Raw genomic sequence first — 23,405 nt, 5'->3', positions numbered from 1 at the left:
CACACCCCGTAACGATGGATCCCACTCCTGAAGAAAATATTCTAAGGTCATGTGCCGAAGAAACAACTCTGTCTTTACAAAGCTAGAATTGAAAGCCTCAAGAATAACAACCCTAACGCCAATCACTTGTTGGCCACTTGCTCTGTGCTGACCTTGCTATGTATACTACCTCACTTAATCTTCAGTGAGATGAGGGCCTGTCACCCTGTAATACGAAGGCTGACTTCTTTGCTGACAGCTGTCAGGCCCTCTCCTCCCTGTTCCCCACTGGCCCACATCTGGGCGAGCCCATAAGAAAGCCCCAGGGCTCCCACCCTGGGCACCTGCGGGAAGTTCAAACCACACAAGCCCTAACCCTCTTGTGGGACCCTCGCCACGGCCCTACCCCCAGTGAAATGGGCCGTTGCCCCTCCCTGCTCTCTCAAGCCATTTTCAGACCTGCTTGGGAGCCTGCCCTGCTCTCCCCAGAAAGCCTCATTATGTCAATAATAAATACTTTCCTACCCTCTTGTTGCATGTATACACCATCAGTCTCAGATGTCCAAACCAAATTTGGAGGAGGGCTCAATCCCGCCCCCCCATGAGGCAGCAACAAGACACATCCCCATTTAGAGTCGAGGAAACTAGAACTCAGAAAAGTTCTTTATCATTCATTCGTTTAAGAACAGGTGTCGAGTGCACAGAGCAGTGAGAAATAACATGGAGGAATCCCCTGGCCTCGTTAGCGTGGGGGAAGTAGTTCACAGAAAAATAAATAGAAATTTCTTTTAAATATATGAAAACACAGCGAGCGTCCCTCATAGCTAAATATATACTAATTAAGGAGATATTTTAATTTATCAGATTGAACAAGATCTAACAATGTAACGCTACGCCGTGTTGTCAAGGATGTTAGAAACAGAACCTGCATGTACCATTGTTAATGGTGCAGGATAACACAACCAGAGGGCTATTTGGAATATCTAGCAATATTTTCAGCGTAACCTCCTCCTCCTCAGTAACCCTACTTTTAGGAATTTATACACATACACAGAGTTATGGCCCCACAGCTAAAGAGGGACAGGGCTTGACACTTCCTTCTTTCTTTAAATTAAGTATATTTTATTTCTGTATAGGTCTTTGTAGATTATTAGAACAATACAGAAAATGAGGAAGAAAAACTCTGCCCCACAGTCCCAGCCTTCGTGCACCAGACCGAGCCCACACACTACCACCTTCCTCCTGAAAGAGCAATGCTGCCTCCTAGTGGATTTGTCTTTTTTTAAGCACATTTATTATTGAACTATTTTTAAGTTTTTTAAGGTAGCTAATTATTTTAACTAGGTAATGCACTCACGTGGTTCGATATTTTACAAGTTCTAAACAGCACACAGTGGACACTCTGCCTTCCATTCCTGTTCCCATTGAACTCGGTTCCTCTCCCCACAAGCAACCAAACTGGCCAATTCCTCGTGTGTAGCCTTCCAGGGATATTTTATGCAGACGCCTGAATTCGGTAAATGGGAGTTTCCTTCCTTCTAGCCCCTGCCTTTGAATCATCAATATTGCTCCTAAAAACTTAGAAAATCCAAAATAAAATATTTCTACACAAAATATTCATTGCTGCCCGATTGGTACTCATGAAAAATCAGAGATAATAGGAATTCCCCAAATGGTAAGAATGACCACTCGCTATATATACATCCAGTCATCATTATGAAGACTTGCATAATAACCTGGTAAAATGTCTATAACAAAAGTTTGGGGGGTTTGTTTTGTTTTATTTTGTTTTGTTTTTTGCAGGGAAAGATTCACCCTGAGCTAACATCTATTGCCAATCGTCCTCTTTTTTTCCCCCTCTCCAAAGCCCCAGGACATAGTAGTATATGCTAGTTGTAAGTTGTTCTAGTTCTTCCATGTGAGTCGCCACCACAGCATGGCAACTGACAGACAGGGGGTGACTTTGACTCAGAAATTCTTTTTAAATTATCTAAATATAAAATAATATTTATCCAAAAATACGATCATCACACTATTTATTAGTGAAAAAACTAATCTAAATGACCAACTACAGAGAATTATAGGTATTGCAGTGGGAGAGGATGGGGAGAAAGGAGCAGAGAGCTTGCTCAAAGAAATACCAGTTGAGACCTCCCCAAACCTGGGGAAGGAGCTGGAACTACAAGTAAATGAAGCCAATAGAACTCCTAGTTACATCAATGCAAAAAGACCTTCAAGGCATATATTAGTAAAACTGGCAAAAGTCAATGACAGAGAAAACATATTAAGGGCAGCAAGCAGAAGAAAATAACCTACAAAGGAACCCCTATCAGGTTTTCAGTGGAGCTCTCAGCAGAAACCTCAAAGCTAGGAGAGAGTGGAATGATATATTCAAAATACTGAAAGAAAAAACTTCAGCCAAGAATACTCTACTCAGCGAAATTATCCTTCATATACAGTGGAGAAATAATAACTTTCCCAGATAAACAAAAGCTGAGAGAGTTCATCACTACAAGACCCCCTCCCCCCAGAAGAAATGAGCAAGAAGGCCCTCATACTTGAAAAAAAAAAAAAAAAAGAAAAGGTTTACAAAGACTTGAGCAAGGAGATAAATAGACAGGCAAATTCAGAAAATTGCCACTCTCTATTAAAACAGTTTAGGAAACAATTACAACATTAAAGGTAAAGGGAAGAAAAGCATCAAAAATACCTATAAACACTTCATTTTTAACACAAATTCACAAAACAAAATGGAATAACTTGTGACAACAATAGCTTAGAGGGGGCAGAGGAAAGGGATGGAATCTGTTTAGGCTAAGGAGATAAGACACTATCAGAAAATGAACTGTCACATCTACAAGGTCTTTTATACAAACCTCATGGTAACCACTAAACAAAACGTCAGACACAATGATAAATAAAAAGAAAACCATTATAGAAAATCACCAAACTGGAATGGCAGTCAGAAATACATGGGACAAGAAACTAGGGAAATATAGAACAACTGGAAGACAAGAGGTAAAATGGCAGTATTAAGCTCTCATATCTCAATAATCACTCTAAATATAAATGGACTGAATTTTCCAATCAAAAGATACAGAGTAGCTGGATGGATTAAAAAACAAGACCCAACAATATGCTGCCTCCAGGAAACACATCTCAGCTCTAAATACAAACCCAGGTTCAGAGTGAGGGGATGGAAGACGATACTCCAAGCCAATGGCAAACAAAAGAAAGCAAGGGTTGCCACACGTATATCAGACAAAGCAGATTTCAAGATTAAAAAGGCAATAAGAGACAAAGAGGAGCAGTATACAATGATAAAAGGGACACTGCACCAAGAGGACATGACACTTATGAATATATATGCTCCTAACACAGGAGCACCAAAGTACATAAAGGAACTATTAACAGATCTAAAGGGAGAAATTAACAGCAACACAATAATAGTAGGGGACATCAACACCCCACTTACATCAATGGATGGATCATCCAGACAGAAAGCCAAGAAGGAAATAGTGGAATTAAATGAAAAAACTAGACCAGATGGACTTAATAGATATATACAGAACACTCCATCTAAAAACAGGAGAATACACATTCTTCTCAAGTGTACGTAGAACAGTCTCAAAAATAGACCACATATTGGGAAACAAGGCAAGCCTCAATAAATTTAATAAGTTTGAAATTATATCAAGCACCTTTTCTGACCATAATGCTATGAAACTAGAAATCAACTACAAGAAAAAAGCTGGGAAAGTCACAAATACATGGAGACTAAACAAAATGCTACTGAACAACAAACAGATAGTGAAGAAATCAAAAGAAAAATAAAAAAAATCTGGAGACAAATAAAAATGAAAGCACATCATACCAACTCTTGTGGGATACAGCAACAGGGGTCCTAAGAGGGAAATTCATAGCAATACAGGCCCACCTCAACAAACAAGAAAAATCTCAAATAAGTAATCTTAAACTACACCTAATAGAACTAGAAAAAGAAGAACAAACAAAGCCCAAAGGCAGCAGAAGGAGGAAAATAATAAAAAATTATAGCAGAAATAAATGAAATAGAAACAACAACAACAAAAAAAAAAAACCAGTAGAAAGGATCAATGAAACAAAGAGCTGGTTCTTTGAGAAGATAAAGAAAATTGACAAACCCCTAGCCAGACTCACTAGGAAAAAAAGAGAGGAGACTCAAATAAATAAAGTTAGAAATGAGGAGAAATTACAATGAATACCACAGAAATACAAAGGATTCTAAGAGAAAATGATGAAAAACTATACGCCAAAAAATTGGACAATCTAGAAGAAATGGATAAATGCTTAGACTATACAACCTCCCAAAACTGAATAGGAAAAAATAGAGAATCTGAATAGACAAATCACAAGTAAAGAAACTGAAACAGTAATCAAAAACCTCCAAAAACTAAAAGTCCAAGACCAGATGGCTTCTCTGAAGAATTCTACCAAACATTCAAAAAATATTTAATACGTCTCCTTCTCACACTATTCCAAAAAACTGGAGACAACAGAATGCTCTCCTAACTCATTCTATAAAGACAACATCACCCTGATACCAAAACCAGACAAGAACAACACAAAGAAGAAAAATTACAAGCCAATATCGCTGATGAACGTAGATGCAAAAATTGTCAACTAAATTTTGGCAAACCAAATACAGCAATACATTAAAAAGAGTATACACCATGATCAAGTGGGATTTATACCAGGGACACAGGGATGGTCCAACATCCGCAAATCGATCAATGTGATACACCACATAACAAAATGAGGAATAAAAAATCTCATGATCATCTCAATAAGATGCAGAGAAAGACAAACACCCCATGATTTCACTCATATGTGGAAAATAAACAAACACATGGACAAAGAGAACAGATTTGTGGGTACCAGAGGGGAATGGAGTTGGGAGGTGGGCAAAAGGGGTAAAAGGGCACATATATACGGTGACCGATAAAATTTAGACTATTGGTGGTGAGTACAATGCAGTCTATACAGAAGGTGATAAATAATAATGTACACCTGAAATTTCAGTGTTATAAACCATTATGACCTCAATAAAACAAAAAAAAATTTTTTTAAGAATACTTTTGAGCATCCAGTATTTTTACTTTGCTAACCACTAGGTAATGCGTGACCAGTTTTTCCTTCACTCAGTATGCTTGTTGTCTGTGATAAAAGAGTCCCTGCCTTTCAGCTCAGGCTAGGAGTACAAAACCCTTTGCGGTCACACTCGGCAGGTAGATGGGAGGCTAGCCAGAGGGTTGCCTCAGCCCTGCTTTGCAGGTGGTGCTACTCAGAGCATAGGTTCCTGTGACACCGTCTGAGTCAACCATTGGCTCTTCTGCCGAAAGCTGCTGCCAAGCTCATCTCCCTGCTGATGTCCTAACTCCTCAGCCTTTTCCTCCGCCGGGACTATGCTGCTCACAAAGAAAAGCCTTAGTAAACTCTTTCTGTGAAGAAACTTTCTTTTTTAAATTGAGGTCAAATTCACAAACCATACAATTTAACTTGACTGTTAGAACTCATTAGCATTTAGTGTATTCACAATGTTGTGCAACTACTAGCTGTCTCCAGTGTCAAAACGTTTTCATCACCACATAAAAACTCCCTGTCCCATTAAGGAATCACTCTCCATCTCCCGCATCCCCACCCCCAGCTCCTGGTAACCTCTAATCTGCATCTTGTCTCTATGGGTTTACCTACTCTGGATATTTCATATAATATGTGACCATTTGTTTCTGGCTTCTTTCACTTAGCACAGTATTTTTGAGGTTCATCCAAGTGGTAGCATGTATCAATACTTCTTTCCTTTTATGGCTAAATCATATTCCATTGGCTGTACATCCCACAGTTTGTTTATCCATTCATCCACTGATGGAGACTGGGTTGTTTCCACCTTTTGGCTATGATGAATAATGCTGCTACAAACATTCGTGTGCAAGTGTCGGTATAGACAAGTATTCTCATTTCTCTTAGGTATGTTATCCAGGAGTGGAACTGCTGGATCACGTGGTAATTCTACGTTTAACCTTTGAGGAGCTGCTAAACTGTTTACCACAGCGGCTGCACCACTTTACGTTCTCACCAGCAACGCATGGGGGTTACTTCTCCACATCCTAACCAAGCGTTGTTAGTTTCTTTTTTGTTGCCCCATTAGTCATCCTAGGGGGTATGAAATGGTATCTCATTGTGACTTTAATTTGCATTTTTTAAATAACCAATGATATTGAACAGCTTTTCATGTGCTTGTTGTCCATTTACGTATCTTCTTTGAAGAAATGTCTGTTCCTTTCCTTTTAATTGGGCTGCTTATCTTCTTACTGTTGAGTTATAAAAGTTCTTTACATAATGTGGAAGTTAAACCCAAATCAGATATATGATTTGCAAATATTTTCTCCCATTCTGTAGGCTGCCTTTTCACATTTTTGACAATATCCTTTGATGCACACGCTTTTGGGTTTTTTTTTAGGAAGATTAGCCCTAAGCTAACTGCTGCCAATCCTCTTTTCGCTGAGGAAGACTGGCCCTGAGCTAACATCCCTACCCATCTTCCTCTACTTTCTATGTGAGACGCCTACCACACCATGGCATGCCAAGCGGTGCTGTGTCCGCACCCGGGATCTGAACCGGCAAACCCTGGGCCGCCAAAGGGGAACGTGCGCACTTAACCGCTGCAGCACTGGGCCAGCCCCGATGCACGTTTTTTATTTTGATGAGCTCCAATTTATTTTTTCTTTCGTCGCTTGTGCTTTTGGTGTCAAATCTAGGAATCTGTCACCAAATCCAATGTCATGAAGATTTACCTGTTATCTTCTAGCAGTTTTACAGTTTTAGCTCTTACGTTTAGATTGTCGATCTATTTTGACTTAATGAGGGATGTATGGAGTGATGCGGGGGGTCCAACTTCATTCTTCTGCATGTTGTTATCCAGTTGTCCCAACACCATTTGTTGAAGAGACTATTTTTTTCCCAGTAAATGGTCTTCACACTCTTGTCAAAACTCAATTGGCCATATATGCAAGGGCTTATTTCCGGATTCTCAATTCTATTCCACTTGTCTACCTTTATGCCACTTTTGGTTACTGAAGCTTTGCACTAAGTTCTGAAATCAGAAAGTGTGACGCAGCCAACTTTGTTTGGTCAAGATTGTTTTTGCTATTCGGAGCCCCTTCATGTGAACTTGAAGATCAGTTTCTCCATTTCTGCCAAAAAAACAAAAAACAAAAACAATTGGCATTTTGATAGAGATTGCATTCAATCTACAGATCACTTTGGGGAACATTATCATCTTAATAGTAGATCTCCCAATCTATCAACATGAGACGTCTTTCCATTTATTTAGGATGTTTGTAGTTTTCAGTGTTTAAATCTTTCACCTACTTGGTTAAACTGTTTCCTAGGTATTTTATTCTTTTGGATGCTATGGAGGTTTTAAAATTTCCTCGTTTGTTGCTGGTGTATAGAAATACAACTGATTAGTGTGTGATCTTCTACCCTGCAACTTTGCTGAATTCATTTCTCAGCTCTAGTAGCTCCTATGGATTATTCAGGATTTGCTATACATAGGACCATATTTGTGAAGTTTGACTTCTTCCTGATTTAGATGCCTTTTACCTTTTCTTGCCTAATTGCTCTGGGTAGAATTTCCAATACAATGTTGCACAGTAGTGGTCAAAGTGGTACCCTTGTCTTGTTCCCCATCTTAAGGACAAAGTTTTTAGCCTTTCACTATTGAGAATGTTAGCTGTGGATTTTTCATAAATCCCTTTATCATGTTCAGAAAGTTCCCTTCTACTCCTAATTTGCTGAATATTTTTATCATGAAAGGGTGTTGGCATGATCATCTATTGAGATGATCATGTGGCTTTTTTCTTCTGTTCTATTAACGTGGTATATTCCATTGCTCTTACGCTGAGCCAGCTTTACAGTCCTGGAGAACACCCTCATAGCACACTACTAGTCTAATTTCATTAAAGCTTCCTTTGCATTTAAAATTGTCTTCCCCTCAGGTAGTAACTTAAGAACAGCGTCCGCCTCTTATTTCTGCACCCTTGAAACTTGATGTACTAAGTACTAGAGCACTGCTCAGTGACAGCACAGACTCTGGGTGGACAGTCATGACAATCCCACAGCTCAAAAGTTCGATTAGCTTATATGTATGTGTGTAATGCTGGGAGAAAGTCACACCAAAATTGTTCCTCTCCCAGTGGGACTGGTTCTCATTTTTAGTATTTGTTTCATACTGTATTGTACAAAAATGAACATGATAATCTGAAGTTCATTTAAGAAGCTATCTAGATGTGTGCTTTCCAAAGAGGATACACCAATTCACAACCCTCACCCAAAAGTGTGTTTATTTCGCAAACCGATGTTTGCCAGTTTGATAGGTGAAAATGTCCCATTATAGTTCAGTTTTGTAATTCTCTTGGTATATAAGGTTATGCATCTCTGCAAATGTGTGGTAAAATATTTTATAAGGGAAGCAGCTAAGATCAGGGCTAATTTTTTCAAGGCAACCTTTTTCAATTCTGTTAAGCATCCAATTTATCAAAGACTTCCAAAAATAAACAGACACACCAGGTACATTTATAATATTCTCTTAAGAGTTTATTATAAACTAGTTTCACAGGCCACAAGGAAATAAAAGGACTATGTACAGCCTTACGGGAAACAGGCAGGGAGCTGAGGAGGGCCAAGATGAGTCTAGGGCCTTGGTGGGCGCATTCCCGGGGGAGGGGGGCCTGTAAGGGAAACCAGATAATCCCGTGAGACTCGGCGAACAACGGCATAACAAACAAACAGGTCTGTGGTAACGTGGCCCTGGGGTATCGGGCCCACGCCTCTGTGGAGCTACTTCCATAACTCTGTGGCCAAGGGTCAAAGAAGGCCTGAAGTAAGAGTAAGAAGTTTAGTCAGTGCCTGATCTGCAACTCAAATCCCCAGCCCCACCCCAGCCTCCCACACCCCGCAGTCACCAAACGATCAGAGGGATGTACAGGGCATATGTGCTAAGTGGGGACTTCTCTGGGGGCCAAGTGGGTTCCTATGCTTTTAAACCCATAACAGAAAACCTGAACTAGAGACACAGGGGTCACCCAGTGTGGCTGTGGGTTATCTTAGAAGCCGCTAGGGCTTGGTGGAAAGAACACTGGTGTGGAAGTCAGGACACTGAGCTCTCTCTGGGCCTGTTTCCTTAACTATAAAATAAAAGGGCTAATCTATGTCAGCATTCCTCAAACTGGAGTTAAATAGATAGTCATAATAAATAGCATAGCAAAGACCAGATGCCCCTCTTAATCACTAGATACTATCAAACCAAAGGGCCACAGACAATCCATGACCTCTGTTGGGGACCCTCAGAATGCATCACTTCGCAGTGCCCTGAGAACAATGCCTTGGACGCTGAGAATACCCTCGGTACGGGGCTGTTCTAACTGCTCTAAGAGGGAAGTAAGGTCAATTTAAGAAATGCTTGTTCCCTCTTTCCTGTCTGGACAAAGCTGTCCTCTAATAGTTTATTTCCATAGGCTTAAGGCCTGAAAGCCCAGAGACTATGGTCAAAATCCAATTTTCCCTCCATCTCCCATCCCAAGATGGTTCTAACGAAGTCAAAACCACTGCTGCAGCCACTTACCTCGCATCCCAGGGGGAGGGGGCCGCATCCCCGGAGGGGGCATGCCCATTGGAGTTCCTCGCCCAGGGGGGATCCCCATTGGGGGACCCATAGGGGGCCTCATACCAGGAGGTGGGCCCATCATGCCTGCAAGAGAAAAGTCCCAAGAATAGAGCTCAAGCATCTATCTTGAAAAGGGAGCAGGAAACATATCAAGTTCTGAGACAGATGGACCATTCCACCTTCCCAGTCTTTCCTGGAAAACTGGGACTTGAGCCAAAGAGGTGGAGCTCCCAATGGCTCTTGTCCAGCTAGTGCCCTGGTCAGTCAGCCAGGCCGGATCTCAGAGTAATCCTGCTTAATTACACAAACTCATCATCAGTTTCAGTCAAGGTTATGTCTCATCACAAATCCAGCTCAGGCATCTTCTATCAATTAGCAATGGTCTCCTCAGGGGCTCCTCACCTGGAGGGGGTGCCCCTCGGCCCATAGGTGGAGGAGGACCCCCACGGCCGGGTGGATACTGGGTTGGGGCCCCTGCAATACTGGCTGTGGCAGCAGCTGCAGCGGCTGCAACAGTGCCTCTTCCTTGTGGGGTCATCACCTAAGAGTACACAGGAAAGGAGTTAGACAGAATAGAGTACAATGCAGTATCCCACTCTCCTGCCCAACTTGCTTAAGAAATAGTAGATGCCAATCCCCTAAGCTACAACTCAAGGCATCAGATTTCCTGTCTAAAACCATCTGTCAGAGAACATCAAGCTCGAATGCCCAATTCCCACCTTCTAGGCCTGAGTTAAGGATGCCCAATTCAAGTTAGAGAAGGTACCTGCATTTTCAAACATGACTGATAACAGGCTGGGAGAGAGAACATTTCAAATGTTGTCATGGAAATATTTTGCTCCAATACAGTTGGCTAAAATACCTTTTATGCATCTCGTTAACAGCATCAACATAATTTACAATGGGAAGCTTTCCTTTTCGCTTGATTCTGAGACCACATACAAAGCACAGTGAAAACTGATAGCCTGACAGTCATAGGTTGGTCATTCTGGGCTCTTCCCAAACTGAGGACCCTCATGCTATCCTTTATTTTAACCACCAGAAGGTGGTGCCTTTCTCCAACTCTTCACCTGTTGGGATGGCCCACCAACCCCACGGACTGGTCCAGCAAGTCCTGCAGGAGCCTGGGGCATGGGAACACCAGCTGGGATTCCTCTGCCAGCAGCTCTGCCGATCCCTGGGCCCCCAGCAGCTCCAGCAAGTGGCACTCGGGCAATGCCAGTCTGAAAAATAAAGAAACATGCTCAAATGTCTGTGGCCTATAGGATCAAAAGTACACTTTGGAATACCATTGCCAAGAGTGCCCTTCAGATTTACAATGCATGAAAATAGCTTATAAACACTACCCACCCATATGTGTTAACACCAATCCTCCATCATCCAAGATTATGTGCCTAGCTGTCACCTCTACAGCAGGCTAGAAAAAGAGTAAGAGAATCACACCACAACTCAACCTGTATGCACTCCTGTGAAAATTAAGCCAACAAAGGGCTAGGGCTCCATTCAGAAAGGGGCAGTAAACAAGAGCCCTTGACTTGGCATTAGAGACACGAGGTCCAGTCCTAGCTGATTCTCACCTGGTGGGTGACAATGGGCAAGTAATCCCATGACTAGGACTGTTTCCTCACCTGCAGATGATGGAGTTATGACAAAACTGACTGTGGTCATGAAGGTTTACAATGGGCTACATCAGAGTAGCAAATTCTACTGGAAATAGATACTAAGAGTTATGAATATGTACACATGCTTTGACCCCAAAAATATGGTAACATCCCGTGCAGACATTTTATAAATGGAAAAAACTTCAACGTAAGAGTCCACAAAAGGGAAATGACTAGGATAAACTATTCTGTACTCACTTGAGAATATCTTTAAGTCATTAACATGACTTAAAAAGTATACAGCAACTGGAAAAATGTTTACAACTTTAAGTGAAAAGGCAGAACAAAACATGTGTTAAGTACCAAATAACAGATATATATGTGGATAAAAATAAAAACAAGGTAAGAGGATTAGTCCTTTGATGAACAATGTCTTAAAATGAAAAAGAGAAAAATTTGGTTAGGTTCTCTAGAGTCTCTTTGATTTCTAAATGTAGGTTGGTGTTTATGGAAGGAACATCTGGGATCAACTGCCAGTTTCATCACTTCCTAGTATGATACCTTGGCCAAGTTACTAGACACCAGTTTGTTTTATCTATAAAGTGGCAATAATTTATCGCAAAAGATTGTTACAAGGGCCAGCCCTGTGGCCAACTGGTTAAGTTCATACACTCCACTTCAGCAGCCTGGGGTTCACCAGTTCAGATCCTGGGCACAGACCTACACATTGCTCATCAAGCCATGCTGTGGCAGCATCCCACATAGAAGAACTAGGATGTCTCATAACTAGGATATACAAGTACGCACTGGGGCTTTGGGCAGAAAAAAAAAAAAGAGGAAGATTGGCAACAGATGTTAGCTGAGAACCAATCTTCCTCACCGAAAAGCATACCTTTAAAAAAAATTAAAAAAAAAAAAGACTGTTACAAGGATTAAATAAAATACTGAAATGCTTGGCACACAGAAGATGCTCAATAAATGTTAACTATTATTCTATAACTGTATAAAATAGAGATTCTTTTGTTTGGAGTTACAACTTTTTATGGTCCAGCTTGATTGTCATCATAGTAAGAACTGATCCAAATGGCCTTAGCTACCTCTTCTCCCGACTTACTATGCACATCAACTAAGGAAAGGGGAGGGCTTTAAAGTTCGGAACCTCCAAATTCTAGTTCTCTATCTCCACTTCTTACTTGCAGGGTAACCTCTTTAAGATTCTGTTTATTATCTGCAAAAGGGGGACAAAAATCAGAGGGTCGCTGTGAGTACTGCAATGGAATGCAGAGAACCTAACACAGAGCCTGGCTCATGGCAGGGCCCCCCTTCCACAAGGTTTTCTGGCCTAGCAGTGGCACTCTGCTCTGACTTACATCTTTGGGAGGAGGTCCCTCTACTGTCATTGAAACCAGGTTCTCCCCTCGAAGTAGCACCAGACCAAGGACTCGCTTCTCTTCTCTTTCTGCTTGTTTTGAGTTCTTTGGCCTAAAGATAGGTTTAGAAGAAACAAAAAAGTAAGCATTAGAAAATGGGTAAAGTTCATGTTCACCTGCCTAGGGGCCCTCCAAGATTTGTTTCACACTGTATGTCCTGACAAATGGTACATAAACTTTCCCTAAGACAGCTCCTCTGCACAGTCTTCACAGGCTGAATTCGTAATCCTTTAGGTGGTGGTCTCCCATGCCAAGAGGACGACAATGCACCAACCAAGAGACAGGACAAGAGTCCAGAAAGCCCAGCCCTGGCTCACACGTTATTCTGTAGCCATCATGAAGGCCTTTCCTCAGTCAACTCTTCTTTGCCATTACCCTGTTCCCTCCCTTCAGCTTAAGGCCTTGCCAGTGTTAGGAGGCAGCTAAACAATTCCTCGAGTGAAATGAACTCCACTCACCCCACTGACAGGTGGTATCCATCTAGTACCAATTCACCCCACAGGCCTAGGATCCCATCCCTACCTCACATCAAAAATAGAAGCCATAAAGAAAAAAGAGTTAACTCCACTGAAATTACACCTCTGTCCTCAAAGCACAAAAACAGAAACCTCCAAACAGCAACAACCAGAAGGGGATGAACAAAATACAAACATAAACTGGAAAAAATAACTGCAACAAAACAGGGGAAAGGAAGAGAAAGCCAAAGCCAATACCCTAAAAATAAAGGAGAAACAAAGTACCCTGATTTAAAAAAATAACTTACAGGTTTCATTTTAATGATATTTTATGTTAAATCAACAGTAGTTTTCTATGGGTGGACATTTTTCCTTTTTTTGGCTTATCTATATTTTCCTACTTTTTAATAAAAGCATGTACTGCCCTTTCATAATTAAAAAAAACCCTTCTGGGTATTTTAATTTTTTCTCATATACTGTTATCTATTTTTTTAAATTTTTCTAATAAACATTCTTTAATTAGAATAGTTAGTTTCTTTTAAAAGAACAGAAGAGAACCACTTGGAATAGTTCTCCACTGATCCGTTGGTCCCTCTCCAATGTGTACCTGGCACTCAGCCATCCCTACCCACATTTTCTGTCCTGTACTTCCTCACCTCGTGCGACAAAGAAAACAGCCTCAAAGGGATTCACAGCCACTGACTACATAATAAAGAAACTGCATGTGGCAAGAGAGTTGGATGATCATGGAAGTCACATATCCTCTTTAGGCCTCAAGATGCCTTGAATGTAAAATAGGATGAAAAGCTAGACCACATCTTTTAATGGGTTAGAAGCTTAAGAACTGTGAGTCCTAAGGGAGTTATCCAATAACTTATGGGATTGTAAGAAAGTAGAAAATATCTCCAATTATTTGTATAAATGCCAACAAAAATCAATGGCCCCAAACCCACAAGGGGAGCTGAGCACTTACCCTGAAGAGGGTCAGAGGCTTCTTAAAGCAGTTTCAGACCAGGCTGCATTGGGAGAGCCCTTTAGGCTACAGCTTTACAAATAGGCAATGAGGCCAGAAAATCAAGCTCTCCCCCCTTACACACCTGTGGGGAGAACAGGAGAGCCCTTTACCCCAGTACCCAGGGGCACAAAGTCAGAGAAACAAAAAGCCTAGCAGCCCTCCTGACAACCTGTACTCCAACAGGGCTAGAGAGCAACGCTGCCTGAGCTAAGCAAGACTTCACAGTGGCCAATGTCCCCATTTAAATCTGCCCTCTAAAACAGGAGAGCAAGCCGAGAGGACCCAGCTAGCTACATCACCACCTGTCACTCGATCCACCCACCCAATCCACTCCCGCAACCTATGTCCACCCCCACAGCCCACTCCTCACTTGATCTTCCTGAACTCATCACAGTCACAGAGGATCAAATTCATATGTTTGTCAAAAGCCTTGAAGGTGCCAATGAAGATGCGGCCGTCTTGCAGGATGCACCTCATCCTGTAGTCGATGTGCTGCAGCATCTTGCTGCTCTTGCCCACAGTCTGCAAGGAGAAATCAGAAGGAATGAGACTCAGCTCTTTCGGCCCACACACCCCCGGTCCTTCCTAATAACGTCTGCTGTGAACTTCTTTTCTACATCTGTCTTTCCCAATAGATTCTCACCTCTGTCTTCCAGCCACAGCCCTTTCCTGGGCAATTCTCCCATGTCACCCTGTTTTCGGTCCTGACCTCTGTTATTCCCCCTTCCCTTAAAGTCATCTTTCTCATATTACAATTGCCTTTGTCTGTGTTGTGACAGTTTTAGGGGTGAGAAGGCAGGGTGTCTCCAAACTAGTCAAACCCACTCGTATCAGAGATTAGCCACCTGCCGTTGTGCAGATGCTGGGTGTGACTCCGGCGCTGTGGAACACCCACAACCTATTAAAAAGACCGAGTAAAAGAGCTGGAGCAGGACCGGCACTAAAAATCCAATCAGTGAGAAGCTGTCAGCAGAAAGGAGCCAGCCAGCTTGGAAGTGAGAATGGAATCCCCAAACCAAGAATTTGTTAGTACGCCTTCAAGACTACCTTTGGGAGAGGAAAACTTTCTGGTGGTCAGGGTGCTAATCAGTTTGAACACATAATGGTCTTTAAGAACATAAAACTTCTCATACTTCTTAATTAACCCAACCTTTTCTGCTTTACAGCCTGGCTTCCAGTGTAGCTTTGCTTTGCTGAAGTAGAGAGACGATACAGACATCACAACGCGAGCTGTCAAGAGCCCTGGACAGTTATAGTCCTCTCTAGAAATAAATGACCCAGCATTTGAACTGTGTATCAGCCTCCCACCAGTCTGACTGCTGTGGGCCAGTCATAACTCATCCAAGTGCCTTCCATGTACCAGGCACTGCGCCTGCTGTTCATCTCTGTGAGCTTGGACAAGAACAGGTTTTCTGGACCCACAAATGTGAGGATCAGAACCTTGACTGCTGCCACCCTGGAGATCCAGGTTATGTGGCTCAGCCTCCCTTAGATGACCACTTTAACCGGTTTGTAATCACAGCTTCTAACCACACAGATCTAAACATTTATGGCAACATTTATTGGTCCATCTCCCTTGTGACAGCTAACTCTCACTAGGTGCTCACTGTGTCAGGCACTGTGATAAGCGTTATACATCTCATTTATTCCCCAAAATCAGATCCATTATTATTCCTATTTTACAGACAGGCCACTGAGGCTGGGAGAAGTTGAGCAGTTTGCCCTGCCTCACAGCCAGGAAGCTGCGTTGGAATCCAGCCAGCCTGACTCCAGTGCCTACTCTTCCAATGATTCCCCAACAATATCCTACCAGGTTTCCCTGCCTACAGTTGACCCAGTACCTAACAGACCCAGAACAGGGTGATCTTCCCAAACACAACTTAGTTCATGTCACGTTGCTGGTTAACATCCTTCGACGGCATGCCCCATCACCAACAGGCTCAAATAGCATTTAAAGCCTTTAGGAACCAGGCTCCTGCCAATTCCTCCCATCTCCTCTTCCACCTCTTCCTCCCCTGCCCGCTCCGGGAGCTTCCAACAGCGCTCCCCTTCCTGCTTCGCCCCTGCACTCCTGCGGATCTCTACTATTCCCTCCCACTCCCACCGGGAAAACGCCGGACAATCTTTTGTGACTGCTCAGGAATCCTCTACTCCAGAAGGCATTCTCACCCCGCCCCGCCGTTACTTCGACTTAATGCTGAACTACCACTCCGAATTACATCATCCGTGTCCCCAACTCGAAAGTGAACTCGGTGAAGGCAGGAACATTTCACTGCGTAGCCCTAGGGCCTAAAGTCAGACACACTCCAACATACATCGCTGTGAACAAACGAGCCGAACTCTTTCTCCAAACTTTCTCATTCACCCCCCGTTCCTCCTCCCCATCTACTAAACCCAAGAAGACGCTGAGTCGGGGCCACAAGCCCTTCCACCTCCTTCCGCACCTCCTCCTCGGCCCTCCCCCTGCACCAGTCTCAGCCTCTCGCCGGGTCCTCCCCAGTCTCCCGCGCTCCAGCGCCTGCTCCCAAACCGCGGACACACATCGACTCTGCAAAAGTTTTCTCAGTGCCTCCAGGACTGCAAGCACTGCGGCTCCAGAGGCGAGGAGCCGCGCTTCCACCCTCGCCCCCACCTAGCGACCCCGGCCGCGGCCCCTCAGTTCCTGCCTTCCCCTCCCCCACCCCGCCGAACGGCCAAGGTCCGGCTCTTCCCAACCGGGACCGAGCGGCCGTGGCCCGGGCCTTCACCGCCATGAGCCGCCAACCCACGGCCTGCTCCCCGACCAGTCGCGGTCCCCACTCCACAAAAGACTCGGAAGCTCCCGCGCGGCCGGCCTGCGCCTCCTTACCATGGTGGCGGTTCTGATGGCTCCGATTCCCGCCGGATTCGCCTCCACAGAGGCCTAACCGCCTGCCAGTAGCAGCTTCCCGCCGCCGCTACCGGAAACGCGGCTGCCGGTAAAACCTGGTCCGGTGGAAAGCTGCTTCCGGTGCCGGCTCCCCGCTCTTGAGTTCCGGCCCAGACGCGGAGCTGGAGCCCAAAGCGGGGCGGGGCTTGGGTCGACGCTAACGTCTAACTGAACTCTGAGAGGCTCGGACGCCTTCCTAGTTTCAGTCCTTACACGAGCTGCTCTTCCTCACCCTCGTCCCCCGCGCCCCGGCCCACTACTCTCGGTCCTCTCATCTCCCACTCTCCCCGGGCTCTCTCCTCTACAGCCACTCCCCTGCCTTTCCGTGAACTTGCTCGCGTGCTCCTGCCTCAGTGCCTTTGCATTTGCTTGCCTCTGCCTGGAATGCTAGTCGTCCAGGTATGTGCACGGCTCATGCCCTCACCTTCAAGACCGGAGCGCAAATAACATTTTCACCCTGAGGACTTCCCTGGCCATCCTGTTTAAAACTGCAACCTTCCCACCAATCTCTGCTTTTTCTCCTTAACATCGATCCCTAACGTACTACAGATTTTTGCTCATTACTTTATAATCCCTCCCCATTAGAATGGAAGTTCCCAGACTATGGATTTTCGTTTATGTATCCTTCATTGCTATAGTGTCTAGAACACTGCTTAGCACAAACCAAAGGCTCAATTAATATTTGAATGAATGAATGAGTCAATCCATCCTGTCCAGTCCTATGACTTTTGAATAATACTGAAATGCTCAGGAATTTCATATTTATTCCTCTAAACCTGGTCTCTTCATTTAACTCTTGGCCTTTTATATCCAGCCACGTGCTTGGCATGGATGTCTAATAGGTATACTAAATTTAACATGTTGAAAACTGAATCCTTGATTCTATTCACTCTTCTTCCCAAAACCACTTCTTACCAGTGTTCCCCATCTCAGAAGTTTCTCAAGTTAAAAAACAAAAAGGAAAAGGACAAACTTGGAAACATGCTTGATTTCTTTCTCTCCCATCCCATAATCAATCTGTCAGCGAATCCTACAGACCTTACCTTCAAAATGTCTTGAATCTGAGTGTTGTCCCCTGCTCCACTGCTACCACGCTAGTCCTAGCCACCATCATTTCTATCTTGGATCATTTAACGAGCCCCTACCTGGTCTCTTGCTCTCACAGCAGCCAGACGGCTCCTTCTATAATGTAAGAATTATACCAGATGATGTCATTGCCCTGCTCTCCACTTCCCAATAACTTCCCAGCACATGTGGAATAAAATCCAGCCCTGCATCCCTCTCTAACCTCATCTCCTTCACTGTTCCCCTCATTCACCATCCTGCAGTCACACTAATCTCTTTGCTATTCCTCAGACCCAGCAAGGAAAGCTTCCACCTCAGGGCTTTGTAATCCTCACACCATCCCTAAGATGTATGTGCTGTCAGATGAAGAGATGGAGGCTCAGAGATGAATTATCTTGCCCAAGGTGGTAGAGGCAGAACAGGAATATAGTTCCATCTGGCTCCTCAGCTGTCCCTTTGCCACCAAGCCACCTCATAACATATCATTCATGCATTCATTTTAAAAATATTTATTTAGCACCTACTAATTCTGTTACTGGGATACAATGTCCCTTCCCTGAAGGAGCTTATGTTCTAGTGAGAAAGAAAGACAATAAACCAAAAGAATAAGTATACAAAGTACCGTGGAAGGGATATGAAAAAAAAACAAAGTAGAGTAGAAGGACTGAAAGTGATGGGTTGCAATTTTGGCTAGAATGATCAGAGAAAGCCTCTTTGAGGAGCGGCATGTGAGCAAAGACCTCAATGAAGTGAAAGACATTCTGGACATTTCTTTTTTTTTTTTTTCCTGGGAGAGATTCGCCCTAATATCTGTTGCCAATCTTCCTCTCTTTCTTTTTTTTTCTCCCCAAAGCCCCGGTGCATAGCTGTATATTCTAGCTGTGTGTCCTTCCAGTTCTTCTACGTGAGCCACCACCACAGCACGGCTGACAGATGAGTGGTGTGATTCTGTACCCGGGAACCAAACCCAGGCTGCCAAAACACAACGCACCGAACTTTAACCACTAGACCATCAGGGCTGGCTCAATTCTGGACATGTCTTACAAAGGGAATCATATCTTACGTGGTCTTTTGAGACTGCCTTCTTTCACTAGCATAATGTTTTCAAGGTTCACCCATATTGTGGCATGTATCAGTACTTCATTTCTTTTTATGGCTGAATCATATTTCATTGTATGGTTAGACCATTTTTGTTTATCCTGTCATCAGTTGATGGATATTTGGGTTGTTTCCACCTCTTGGCTATCATGATTAATGCTACTGTAAACATTTGTGTGCAAGTTTTCATGTGGACACATGCTTTCATTTCTCTTGGGTATATACCTAGAAGTGGAATTGCTGGGTCATATGGTAACTCTGTTTAACTGTTTGAGGAACTGCCAGACTGTTTTCCAAAGTGGCTGCACCATTTTACATTCCCACCAGCAGTGTAAGGAGTGTTCTGATTTCTCCACATCTTCCCCAACACTTGTTATTATGTGACTTTTGGATTCAGCCATCCTAGTGTGTGTAAAGTGGTATCTATCGCATTGTCGTTTTGATTTGCATTTCCCTGGTGACTAACGATGTTGAGCATCTTTTCATTTACTTACTGGCCATTTGTATATCATCCTTGGGTTATTTGTCTTTTATTACTAAGTTATAAGAGCTCTTTATGTATTCTAGATACAAGCCCCTTATCAGATATAAGATTTATAAACATTTCCTCTCATTCTGTGGGTTGTCTTTTCACTTTCTTGATAGTGTCCTGCACAAGAGTTTTTAATTTTGATGAAGTCTAATTTATCTTTTTTTTTTCTTTTGTTGCTCATGCTTTTGTTGCCATATCTAAAAATCCTTTGGCAAATCCAAGATCATGAAGATTTGGCCCTATGTTTTCTTCTAATAGTTTTAGTACTTACATTTAGATCTTTAATACATTTTTAGCTAATTTTTGTACATGGCATAAGGTAGGGGTCAAGTTTTATTCTTTTGTAGGTAGATATACAATAGTCCCAGCACCATTTGTTGAAAAGACTATTCTTCCCCGATTGAATGGTCTTCAATGGAAAATCAGTTGACCGTAGACACATGGTTTTATTTCTGACCTCTCAATTCTATTCCATTGATCTCTATGTCTATCTTTAAGTCAGTACCATTGCTTTGTACTAAGTTTTGAAATAACAAAAAAATGAGTCCTCCAACTTTGTTTTTCTTTTTCAAGATTGTTTTGGCTGCTCTGAATCCCTTGCAATTCCGCATAAATTTCAGAATCAGCTTGTCAATTTCTAAAAACAAAAAAGGGGGGGGTCATGAATGCCAGAGCTGGGAGTTAAATCGGCTGTTCATTTGGCCTTTTGTTTGCTAAAGTGTTCTCAAGGTTCAGTCTAGATTGGGGATTGGCAAACTTTTTCTGTTCAAGGTCAGATAGTATTTTGGGTTTGTGAGCCATATGGTCTCCATCACAATTACTTAACTCAATCCCTGTAAGTAGGATGAAAGCAACTATAGGCAATACTAACAAATGTGTGGCTGTGTTACAAATATAACTTTATTTATGAACACAAATGTATCACAAAGCATTATTCTTTTCATTCTTTTCAACCATTTAAAATGTAAAAACTATACTTAGTTCACAGGCCATACAAAAAGAGGTGGCAGGACAGATCTGTAGTTTGCCATTCCCAGATGTAGACCATCATATTTCTGGGTCTGGGTTCAGGGCCATAGCCCCAGCTGGTGCTGATAATAACTTTGACTTGCATTGTTTCTTTGGCTTATTGCTGTGTTCACTGAATAGATGCAGTCAAAAATTCACCTCTTTGCCTTCAAATAAAAACTGCACACATGCACATTCACATCTCTGTCAATCTGGGTCCAATGAGGAGACAGAAACCAGACAGTAATTTAAATGGGAAATTTAACATAAAGAATTATTATGCAATGATAGGGGAGCAACTGTAAATATCGAATGAAACCCTCAGCTGAGGGAGAGTGCTAAGGAAGTATAAAGCTGGAAGGAAGGTTCCCTCCCCAAGGCTGGGGTTCAGCCCTCACTGGAGAAGTTGCTACAGCCCACTGGATGGTGGAAAAGTCAGGGTAAGGAGGATTTGCACGGGCCAGAGCAGGTCTACCATCACCAGCAAGCAGGAATAACCCTCTGGAGTGCAGGCAACCAAAGCTGGTAGCCAGGTGCACAGAGGGAGCTGGATGGGCACAGAGGGCCAGGGTGTTGATGCTGACACAAAGCCTGGACCACACAGTGCCTGTGTCTGGAGGGCCGCAGCAAATAAACCTCTGGGGGGACAAGCGAGCTGAGACTGAAGGGCAAGTGAGCAGAGGAGGTCAAGGCACTGCTGGAGGCGCTGCTGGAAAAGGAGGCTGAGAAGCTGCAAGAACCTAGTGTACTTCTGTGCACGGCCTGGACTGGGGCAGCTCAGAGTGGCTGCTGGGGCCCTGGTGTGCATGCACAGAGAGCCAAGGAGAAAGTGTGGGAGCAGCAACCAGGCTGGGGAGGCTCTGAGCCTCTGCCAGGGATGAAGGCCAGGTGATCTGCTTGCCAGAGAGCCAGTCCAGTGGGGCCCCAGGGTGTATGCCTGTGGGGCTGAAGAGGGGGTGCAGGAGCAGTGAGCTGGGCTGGGGCACAGGCTTGTACTGTTTGCGCTCCCGACTAAGCCACCAGTGCCCGGGTGGACAGCTGGAGAAAATATAGGGTGCCAATCAGTGGAGAAAGCTGTGTCCTGCAGGCATTTAGCATGGGAGAAAACTGCGCCGGCTGAGGAGCCTAGTGAAAGAGCCACCTGAACCAGGAAAGAGGACCCCTTCCTCCTGTCACGTGGCTCCAGAGCTCGCTACTGATGAATCTCACACCACCAGGCAAATATTTAAAGGGCCCAGGTCCATTTTCACAAATAGGCAACAAAAGGTGAATTTGGAGCTGAGACAATATGCTGATAAGTGGCACCATCCCACATACACACAAATATATTCTACCACACGGGTCAGCACATGCAAGACTCAGATGCGGAAAGAGGATAGCCAGCTCAACCTACCTCTAGAGAAGGAAATATTCTTATGGTAAACACAGATAGGATGATGTTGGCTTTCCGCTTGGATTCTTGGAGTGATGAGAACTTTTTCTCCTTTGCAAATGTTTCTACTGTTAGAAAGCTGTGTTTGTGGGAGTCCTTTTAAATTCTCCCTTATCTTCTGCATCCAGGCAACCACCAAGTGCTTTGAAGACAACCCCTACAGAGTCCATCTTCTCTTTCAGTCCACACTCTTGCCATAGTTGTGCTGTAAATTTTGCCCGGGCAATTGCAACACTTCCTGCTTCCCAAATTTATTCCAGTCTCAGTGCTGGTCATCACACCATCTCTTTCTCTTACGTTTTCTCAGATTCCCTGCACTGTCTCTTCCAGATCTTCAACCTCCAGATAATTTCCGTGCCAATACATTCAGCAGAAAATCTGATCGGAAAGGTTTTCACAATTCTATTAGTCAGACACACCTCCAATATTGCACAATTTATTTATGCTACAATTTTGACGGGTTGGGCCCCCCTCTCAAAAGACAAGTAAACCTCTTTTGGTGGCAGTGTTTACAGACTAAGCGGAAGGTGCGGGCCCTGCTGCTTTTACCCAAGGGAATTAGAAGAGAGGCAGCTCAGACAAAAACTACTGTAAGCAGTATTAACATTCATAAAATTAGGCTCTCTTCCTCCCAGCCAAAAAATAGCTTTCTAGTTCCCAGAGGAAGTGGGGAGCAGGAAAAGGGGAACGGATGACCAGCAGCAGCGAGCGTTCTGTGGAGCCTGGTAAGCCAGGTAGGCTGGGACCCGCCCTAGGGGGCCACCTCAGCAGCAGCTGAGGGCGATACCTGAGCCTGTGTGTCCCTGGCTTGGTGAGATTTTCCAATCCTCAGCTGTTGCCCCCCAACTCAGACAGACATGGAATGCTTTCATCCTGTTTACAACACCGGTGGATGGAACTCTAAGAACCTTTTCTCATTTTAGGATTCTAGAACATCATGTTTCAAGCTGGCCCAAATTTCTCTTTAATTAAAGGGCAGCTGAGTGTTTGGCTATTCTCCAAAAGGACTTCTAGACTAAAACTGATGAATAGGGTATACCCGTTTTTCCAAAGGAAGGTGCTGGTTTTCTTGTTTGCATTTTCTCTCCCAATGGTAGGCATGGGCAAGGCCTTGGGGTCATCCGGAATGTAGAGGGCCTACCCACATACACCCGTCCCTCTCTGGCTTCCAGTTCA

At 43.7% G+C, this 23,405-nt stretch overlaps 1 protein-coding gene and 1 long non-coding RNA gene across 3 annotated transcripts; both read right to left on the bottom strand.

Moving 5' to 3' along the window:
• Positions 1 to 8,590: 8,590 nt before the first annotated feature.
• On the bottom strand, positions 8,591 to 17,483 carry SNRPB (small nuclear ribonucleoprotein polypeptides B and B1). Of its 2 annotated transcripts, none has more exons than XM_001497470.5 (7): positions 17,035 to 17,483; positions 14,557 to 14,708; positions 12,657 to 12,768; positions 10,756 to 10,908; positions 10,088 to 10,226; positions 9,644 to 9,769; positions 8,591 to 8,897 (listed from the first exon to the last, which is right to left on the bottom strand). In XM_001497470.5, the coding sequence occupies exons 1-7, from the start codon at positions 17,035 to 17,037 to the stop codon at positions 8,887 to 8,889; spliced, it is 696 nt and encodes a 231-aa protein (XP_001497520.1). In that variant the 5' UTR covers positions 17,038 to 17,483; the 3' UTR covers positions 8,591 to 8,886. The 2 variants fall into 2 exon arrangements, with proteins under 2 accessions (XP_001497520.1, XP_023482003.1); XM_023626235.2 differs by having other exon boundaries at positions 8,591 to 8,750; positions 17,035 to 17,374.
• Positions 17,484 to 20,215: 2,732 nt separating this feature from the next.
• LOC138920220 (uncharacterized) lies at positions 20,216 to 22,607 on the bottom strand. The gene is made up of 2 exons (XR_011431040.1): positions 22,191 to 22,607; positions 20,216 to 20,426 (listed from the first exon to the last, which is right to left on the bottom strand). It is a non-coding gene; the product is annotated as an uncharacterized lncRNA (long non-coding RNA).
• Between the last annotated feature and the right edge of the window lie 798 nt (positions 22,608 to 23,405).

The sequence above is a fragment of the Equus caballus genome, chromosome 22, assembly GCF_041296265.1.
Source record: "Equus caballus isolate H_3958 breed thoroughbred chromosome 22, TB-T2T, whole genome shotgun sequence".
Lineage (NCBI taxonomy): Eukaryota > Metazoa > Chordata > Mammalia > Perissodactyla > Equidae > Equus > Equus caballus.
The sequence above is the reverse complement of the archived record's forward strand: the minus strand, read 5'-3'. Positions and strand labels throughout refer to the sequence as shown.